The sequence below is a fragment of the Chiloscyllium plagiosum genome, chromosome 37, assembly GCF_004010195.1.
Source record: "Chiloscyllium plagiosum isolate BGI_BamShark_2017 chromosome 37, ASM401019v2, whole genome shotgun sequence".
NCBI classification, from domain to species: Eukaryota; Metazoa; Chordata; class Chondrichthyes; order Orectolobiformes; family Hemiscylliidae; genus Chiloscyllium; species Chiloscyllium plagiosum.
Window position 1 is genome coordinate 26,584,013 of NC_057746.1, and position 9,418 is coordinate 26,593,430.

General features: G+C 43.6%; 1 protein-coding gene across 3 annotated transcripts in view; it reads left to right on the top strand.

The window, feature by feature from the left end:
* The first annotated feature begins 317 nt into the window (after positions 1-317).
* LOC122541175 overlaps positions 318-9,418 on the top strand; it is a 16,027-nt gene continuing 6,926 nt past the window's right edge. Inside the window, exons 1-5 of one of the 3 annotated variants that reach the window (XM_043677800.1) lie at positions 318-1,078; positions 2,305-2,625; positions 3,350-3,472; positions 4,967-4,985; positions 5,154-5,188. In XM_043677800.1, the coding sequence (XP_043533735.1) occupies positions 1,018-1,078; positions 2,305-2,625; positions 3,350-3,472; positions 4,967-4,985; positions 5,154-5,188 (559 nt within the window). In that variant the 5' untranslated portion in view covers positions 318-1,017. The remainder of the gene's footprint in view (positions 1,079-2,304; positions 2,626-3,349; positions 3,473-4,966; positions 4,986-5,153; positions 5,189-9,418) is intronic. The other 2 variants (XM_043677799.1, XM_043677798.1) reach the window with 2 other exon arrangements.

Consider the following 9,418-nt stretch of genomic DNA (forward strand, 5'->3'; position numbering starts at 1 on the left):
CTGCTGAAACCCATGATTAAAGAAGTGATAACTGGCAATTTAGGAAATGGTTTGATGGGAGGGGAATTATGTTTGACGAATTTATTCCGTATTTTTAACCATGTAACAATCATGGTATATAAAGTAGATTCAGGAGATGTAGTGCTTTTTGGTTATCACGAGGAGAGCCCAGGAACCAGTGCTCCAATAGCAGTAAACCACAATCAATATTAGCAATGCAGAGGAAGGCTTTGCTAAGTGATGGCATACGCTGCGAGGCGGGAAAGTGAGTTGGGTCAACACAAATCCTCACAAGAGACGCAGGTATAGTGGACGAGAAGGTAACAGAGGCGGCGATGTAGAGATAAGACTTTTTACCTCTCACTGGGGAAGGGAGTGGTGATGACGGAACATTCTTAGGCGGGAGGGAGAGGAGGCTGGTTCTTCAAAATGCATTCTAAGCTGACTCAGGCAACTTTTTTGGGGGCAGGCACGGGCGTCTGGAGTTGTGGAGGCGTAGGCAGGAAGGTCAAATTGAGATCACAACAAGAGCAAGCGTGATCTGATTGAATGATGGAGCAGACTCAAGGGGCCGAACGGCCTCCTCCTGCTCCTCGGGCTTGCGTTCCCATGCGCTGAAGCATAACACCAGAATATAAGGCAACATAGACCCGGCAGATTGTACAAAGCAGTCGCTTTGAGCACCATGTGCTCAAAAGGTTACCCTGGTCAACTTTGACATGGTCAGACCATCTAAAAGCTTCTTCACGGGAACTGAAATTCTCCCGGGAAGAAGGCGAGTTAGCAAAATAATAAAAAAAAGCAGAAGACCCGCTAGCAGTAACGTTTTCAATCTTGCAACCATGACCCTGTGTGAACCGGGTAATTTAATTTCCGTCCTCACTTCCTGCCCTCCTAAACTTGGCACGAGCCCAAGCTGCCTAATACGGTGATTTTGCGAGCTCAGACCGGTCAAGCAAACCTTGAGTCGAGAGGTCAGCCTACACCGTCAACAGAGCAGCTCGCCGCTGTGGGGAAATGACCAGGAATGTGCGATCTGTCCCTGCCTTGGTCCTAATGTCTTTCTTCTTGACCACAGGTAAGATTTCAATGTTTCCCCATGCATTCCTGAGGAGAATTGGGGAGTTAGTGGGAGGAGGGGAATGGTGTTGGTGGGAAATGACGGGGCTGGGGGTGTTGTTGGATGATTTACGGAGTTCCAAACGCACCAATCCGTGTTCAGGGTCTCCGATCATCTCGGGAACTCTTGAAACCGAGATTCCAATGGCACCAAAGCAAAAGTTGCTGATACAACTCAGTAGGTCTGGCAGCATCTGTGAAGAAACATCACAGTCGACGTTTCCTCAGGACTGCTTATTTTTTAAAAGGGAAGAACATTGGGACAGACAAAGGAGTTGCTAACGATCTGGTTAGGAAGGTGAATACTGTTACTGGAGACGGTTAGTGGCCAACAATAGGTAGCGTCTAACGGCATGTGTATAGTGCAATGGGTTCACGTAGTGTGAAATGAATCCAAGGTAACGGTTGAAGTCATTGTACTGCATATACACACACACACACACACACACATAGATGGACATACACACAGACGGACACACAGGCGGACACACAGGCGGACACACACAGACAGACGCACACAGGCGGACACACACAGACAGACGCACACACGCGCACACACACTCACGCAGACCTTCTCTCATACGCTCACACTTAACACACTCTCACAGAGCTACACCCGTTTACACTCACACACACACACACAGCCACATGCACACATACACTTATAAGTTTGAGGGGTGCTATGTGATCACAAGCCCGGTGTGTGGGGTAGGAGGCTAAGGCATGGAGGGAGTTCAGATCTTAAAGTTATTGAACTCGATATTGAGTCCGGATGGCTGCAGGATTTCCAAATGGAAAATGAGGTGCTGCGCTTCCAGCTTGCGCTGCAGGAAGCCTGAGGCAGAGACGTTGGCCAGGGAACAGAGCGATGTGTTAAAGTGGCAGGCGACTGGAAGTTTAGGGCATTGTTTTTTGTGGGAAGAACTTAGGTTTTGCGCTGCGGTCATCCAGTCTTCGCTTCGTTGCCCCAGGGAAGAGGAGACAAGATTGTGAGCAACGAATGCAGTCAACTGGATTGAATGAAGTGCAGGTAAAGCACTACTTCACCTGGAAGGTATGTTTGGGCCTTTGGGGGGGGGGGGGGGGGGGGGGGGGGGGGGGGGGGGGGGGGGGGGTTGAGGAGTGGGTGACCCAAGCACAAAAACGAAACGACCGATGGCTGAAGCAAAGTTTTATTCCTAATAGCAGTTTACTCAAGTAAAGAAGAGGTACGGCAGTCGCCTCTTTCAGCCGAGTTTGTGGAAGGTCAGACCGCGACACTGAATTGCACCTTTGATCATCCTGGAGCCAAATCTTACAAATGGTTGAAAGATGATCTGAAAATACACCAAGCCATCACAAAGTACCACGTGAGAGTAACTCAAAACAGTCAACTTTCCAACAATGAGCTGTTTATTTCTGTGCGGATCAGCGACCTCTCAGTATGCGATTCTGGGACGTATTATTGCATCGTAGAGCAACTCGGCAGACAGTTTAAGGGAGCAGGAGCAAGTCTTATCGTGAGGCGTAAGAGTTTTGTGCAACTTTGAGCGCTCGAGTGTGTTACTGTCTATTTGTGTGCGTCTATGTCTGGATGCATCTGTGTGTGTGTCTGTGTGTGTGTCACACACATATTCGTCCCCAAACAGACGCGCATACACTTCAGTGTCCTCGTATGGCAGCATCCCCAGGAGAACTGAATCTGTCTAACTCTGGGATCGTGTGTATTTGAGCGTGTATGCATGATATCGTACGTCTCTGTGTCAACGTCTATGTATATGTGATTTGGAGGAGACGGTGTTGGACTGGGGTGGATCACACAACACCAGGTTATAGTCCATCAGGTTTATTTGGAAGCGTTAGCTTTCGGAGCGCTGCTCCTTCATCAGGCGGTTGTCAACTACCTGATAAAGGAGCATCGATACAAAAGCTAGTGCTATCAAATAAACCCGTTGGACTATAACCCGGTGTTGTGTGATTTTCAAATATGCATCTGTGCGTCTGGTGTGCCTCTGTGAGTTCGTGTATGTGACTTTGTGATTATGAGCACGCAGCCGGTGAGAAAAGGGCTGTGAGAGTGTTTGTCGTTGAGTGTGCGTCCGCGACTGTTACAGGAAATCGGCGTCAAGGCGCTAAGAAAGTCCAATGCTGAGATCCCCATTGCTGAACGTGAAACGGCACGTTCTCGGAAAGAATTAACAGCCATTTGCTGAGGACGCTTGTCTAACTTTTGTTCCCATTACCATTGCAGGTGCTTCACAAGAAAAACAATGCCCCCCCAATATCATACACATCGGGGCGGCTGCAGCAGTGCTGTCGGTGCTTTGCATTGCACTAATTGCAGTGTCGGTGAAACTCAGGCAACGAAATAAAGGTATTTCATTTACTCCATTTATTATTGTTTGGACTACGCAGGAGCCCCGGTCCTACATAAACTTTAAATACGCGCCTGCACGGTCCTCGCTGTTTCGAGAGGAAATTTTCTGCACGCCCCACCTAGACCACCGCAAAAGCAGGTGATCACATCTAACAGGAGCGGTTCACGTAGATAGACCGTTATCCCGTCTCCAAAGTCAACTAGGTATGGGCAATAAACGTTGCTTTGCCAGTAACACACACACACATGCCGAGGGGAGTTAAAAAAAATTCTTTATAATCAGAAGCATAGATAATTTCTGGTCAATCTGTTCAGAACATTTTTTTTACTGCTACAAATTGATTTAAGTTTAAAATCACATAACACCAGGTTATAGTCCAACAGGTTTATTTGGAAGCACTGCCTCTCGCTAGGTCACAACCACCTGTTGAAGGAGCAGCGGTCCGAAAGCTAGTGCTTCCAAATAAACCTGCTAGACTATAACCTGATGTTGTGTAACTTTTAACTTTGTTCACCCCAATCCAGCACCGTCATCTGCCAATCAAAAATTGATTTAACTGCTTTTTTATGCGCTCTTCAAGTTACTTTCGAGACAGGAAGATGCCATCATATTTTTGCTGAAACCATTTAATCGATTATTGCTGTGAACTCTTGTGCTTTGAGCCGGCGTGCCACATTTTCACCTTTTGGTTTTGAAACTGGTAATGCTGAAACCAGACTGTCCCATGACCACGTAGAAATCCAGTCCGTAATTTCCAAGATCGATATACTGGTGGATTCAATAACTCTTGTTGCAAAAGTTGCTCTTCTGCTGTTCATATATCCCAGCCTTTAGACCCTTCACTACAATTTCTTCAACTTTGAGCTCCTCGGATTGTGCAATGAGCAATCTTCTAATGCTAAATGATCGCTCGGGCATAGCGAGTTTTGGAAAGCGCACGTGGGTCTTGAACCTGGCAGGGACATTATCACGGTGCAACGAGGACTCTTAAAAGTGGGCCATATAGCATATTTAGTCATCAGTGTAGGTGTAGAATATATACTAGCATACCACGCTACTCAAACGCACCAATGGAGCAAGTGGGACTCGAACGCCTGTCTTCTAGCTCAGAATTAGGGATACCACCATTGTGCCACCAGAGGCCTATGCGTACAGCGTATAAAGTACAGTCAACGCCAATCGTGTGTGAGAGATATGGTCTGATAGTGACAATTTTACGCAGTAGCTGCAAAAGTGAAATAAATTTGAATCACCGTCATGACGTTTAATGCTTATTGTTGTGAATTGGGAGGAACCATGGAATTGGGGCGAGCTATGTATGAGTAGGAGTGCAGTGACAATCTTGCCGCTATCACGCGTTCATGTCTATTGGGAGTTACATTTCCAACTGGGAGTTATAGGTATACACGCCGAGCATTGAAACTGCCATTCAAATACTCATCCTATGTTCACATTGAACCTGTTTGTGATTCTCTTTTTTTTCTTTGCAGCCTGCATTGCTCTTCAGAGGTGAGTTCATATACTAGTTTAGTTTACACTAGTCCTCTGTTTTCTCTCTGATCTGTAAGTGAACCATCCCTCTCGGTCTCTATGGCCCTGATTCTGACTTGCAATGAGATGTAAAAATATTCCATTGACGAATACATTTTGTTAATCATGTTTTTTCATCTCCCACAGGCAGTTTGTTGCATACATCACCGAAAAGTCAACAGGTAACTGATTTCTAACTTGCAGAAGGGAAACTTGTCCGATCACAAATTGACTTGAATGAAACCTCTCTTTGGCCCACTCTCGCTCACTATTTCAAAGCATTTTACCTTCTTAGATACGTAAGCGACCTGTCCTTGACTTTGTCAAGGCTAAATTCACTCAGACATGAACCTTTCTCATGAACACGCTCTCAGCATTATAGGATTGGAATTTTTCTTTGTTTAGCTGTTACATCTGTTACAATAACTTCCAAGTTTTACTTAGGCACCAACAATCTTATTGATCCACTTCCGTCATTTTTGTAAACATTGCACTCTTCCTCTTGTGAGATGTATCAAGTTTCTCCTTAGTTGTCCTTTTAACCCTGTCGATATCAATATATTTACCTTCCTTCCCCTCTTCCCAACACCCCCACTGCATCAACCCTAACACACATCCGATATTTGCTCACATTGTTTACAAAGGAATTCCATTCAGAATCTGAATGCTGACTGATCTTCTCTAGATATATGTTTTAAAATTCAGGCCAGATGCACTATTTCAGTCAATTGACTCAATAAGGAAAGGATAGGGACCTCACCGGTAGGAAGGTCATCGAATCACTGAGTTATACAGGCAGGAACAAACCCATGACCGAGCATGCGATGAAGAGATTTTTGTTGGAACTGTAGCTAATTGTATGATCTGGAATGTATAGTACGAAAGTGCTGTCAGAGCAGACTCAATTGTAATATCTCAGAAAGGGACTGAATATATAAGCTCAAACTAGGATTTTTTTTTTTGGTAGGGAGTTTGTTAAGTGTGACCAAAGCAAGGAGGTAAATGAATTTGGGAACAGATGATATGACATGTCAGGCGTGAGGGGCAGTATGGTCATTTTGTGTTCCCACATTGAGAAAAAAAAATTAGCAATGCTGAAAATGCACAGCAGCATCTGAAAGCGGCAGAATAATTATTCTTCTAAAATGAAGCCACAGAGGGGTTATGCTCGAAAACAAATTATCGGTGTGTTAGATGCAGTGGAGAAATACTGTTATCTTTGCATTTCCCCATTTTTAGTCATTGTAAATTTACATTTCATTAACTAAAATCTATGCAGAGAATATTAGATGCCCCACAAGTACACTATGTCCTAATTCTGCACCACCCCCCCCCCCAAACAGAAGTCAATTTGCAGAACATTCAGGATCAATCTTAAGCAATCCCACATTTGAGTTCACATGTATGATAATGTATGCATATCGATATAGATTCTGTTTGCTATTTCTGTTTGCGACAACATTAGTTAGTATGTTATGATTAAGAAAATAATCCTTACAATGTGCTTCTTGACAGTAAATAGCATCACATTTTCAAAAGTAATCAACATTGTTCTAAATACATACTTTGCAAATATGAAATATGTAGCAATTAATAAATTTTATTTGAAGGCTGAAGAATTTAGCCATGCAAGTTATCAGATTACTCACATTATTGACAATGGAATTGTATCCAGAATCTGCTGAAATGGAGGACGGGAAAAATTTCTGCTCCATTTTTGAGGTATTTTAGGTGCTGGAGGTGATTTCTTCGAATTCCAGGAGCAGCAATTTCTGATTTATATGGTGTTGCATTGTTTTGGAACTTTGGGGGAAAAAAGTCAAAACAACAGCAGTTTTAAAAAGGAGAAGAGCAGACAAAGGAAGCACATGATAAGGACAGTGCAGGAGAGAGAGAGAGAGAGATCCTGCACAGTTACTGCCTTTGCTGTTTTGAATTCATGTATCGCTGGACATCGGAGTGCATCTGGGAAAATTAACAAACAGTGAAATTCACAACTAATATTGGAGGAACCGGTTTGGGTGAAGTTCACAGCACAGAATCATATAAGTTAATTGTTGTTTTAAGTGTGTCCAATAGAAAGGCTGCAGTAGTGAGTACAGTGGGTTCTTTCTTGATTATATGTTTTTGGAGATAAGTCTCTTGATTAAACTTAAAATATAAGCCATAACTATTAATTTAACCTGGTGCAGTGTTTTGCAGAGGAATAAGACGGTGTTATTTTCTGGGTCTGTAGATTGTGCAGGAGCAAAAATGGCCTTTGCAGTGATATGTACTTCTTGCCAAATGTGGGAGTTTAAAGAGAGTTTAAGGGTTACTGTGGATTATATCTGCCATAAATGCTGTTGGAAGCGAATCTTATCAGATTGAATGGATCGGTTGGAGAGACAGTTAGAAGGGATGATGAATTTGCAACAGCAACAGTATGTGATGGATTGCAGTTAAAGGAAGGGGAAAAGTCTCAGATACAGTCACATAGATGGGTTAACTCCAGGAAAGGTAAGAGAGGTAGGCAGCTAGTGCATGACTCTTTTGTGGACATACCCATTTCAAACAGGTATGCTATTTTGGAAAATGTAGGGGGTGATGGATTCTCAGGGGAATGTAGCACGAACAGCCAAGTTTCTGGTACTGAGACTGGATCTAATGCAATGAGGGGTATGTCGGCTTCCAAGAGATCAATTGTGTTATGGGATTCTGTAGTCCGAGGTACAGACAGACGATTCTGTGGCCAGCAGAGAAATAGCAGAATGGTGTGTTTTTTTCCCTGGTGCCAGGATCAAGGATGTCTCAGAGAGGGTGAAGAATGTTCTCACAGGGGAGAGGGGCTAGCAGGAGGTCATTGTTCACATTGGAACCAACGACATAGTAAGGGAAAAGGTTGAGACTCTGAAGGGAAATTACAGAGAGTTAGGCAGATATTTAAAAAGGAGGTCCTCAAGTGTAGTAATATCTGGATTACACCTAGTGCTACGAGCTAGTAAGGGCAGGAATAGGAGGACAGGGCAGATGAATGCATGGCTGAGGAGCTGGTGTATAGGAGAAGGATTCACATTTTTGGATCATTGGAATCTCTTTTGGGGTAGAAGTGACCTGTACAAGAAGGATGGATTGCATCTAAATTGGAAGGGGACTAATATACTGGCTGGGAGATTTGCTAGAGTTCCTCGGGAGGATTTAAACTAGTAAGGTGGGGGAAATGAGTTGGGACCCAGGGAGATAGTGAGGAAAGAGATCAATCTGAGACTGGTACGGTTGAGAACAGAAGTGAGTCAAACAGTCAGGGCAAGCTGGGACAAGGTAGGACTAATAAATTAAACTGCATTTATTTCAATGCAAGGGGCCTAACAGGGAAGGCAGATGATCTCAGGGCATGGTTAGGAACATGGGATTGGGATATCATAGCAATTACAGAAACATGGCTCAGGAATGGGGAGGACTGGCAGCTTAATGTTCTGTGATACAAATGCTACAGGAAAGATAGAAAGGGAGGCAAGAGAGGAGGGAGAGTGACATTTTTGATAAGGGATAGCATTACAGCTATGCTGAGGGAGGATATTCCCGGAAATACATCCAGGGAAGTTATTTGGGTGGAACTGAGAAATAAGGAAGGGATGATCACCTTATTGGTATTGTATTATAGACCTCCTAATAGTCAGAGAGAAATTGAGAAACAAACTTGTAAGGAGATCTCAGCTATCTGTAAGAATAATAGGGTTTGTCATAGTAGGGGATTTTATCTTTTCAAACATCGACTGGGACTGCCATAGCGTTAAAGGTTTAGATGGATAGGAATTTCTTAAGTGTGCACAAGGCAGTTTTCTGAATCAGTATGTGGATGCACCTACCAGAGAAGGTGCAAACCTTGACCTACTCCCTTGACCTACTCTTGGGAAATAAGGCAGGGCAGGTGACTGAGGTGTCAATGGGAGAGCACTTTGAGACCATAATTCTATTCGTTTTAAAATAGTGATGGAAAAGGATAGACCAGATCTAAAAGTTGAAGTTCTAAATTGGAGAAAGGCCAATTTTGACGGTATTAGGCAAGAACTTTCGAAAGCTGATTGGAGGCTGTTGTTCGTAGGTAAAGGGATGGCTGGAAAATGGGAAGCCTTCAAAAATGAGATAACAAGAATCCGGAGAAAGTATATTCCTGTCAGGGTGAAAGGGAAGGCTGGTAGGTATAGGGAATGCTGGATGACTAAAGAAATTGAGGGTTTGGTTAAGAAAAAGAAGCAAGCATATGTCAGGTATAGACAGGATATATCGAGAGAATCCTAAGAAGAGTATAAAGGAAGTAGGGGTATACTTAAGAGGGAAATCAGGAGGGTAAAAAGGGGTCATGAGATAGCTTTGGCAAGTAGAATTAAGGAGAATTCAAAAGGTTTTTACAAATATATTAAGGACAAAAG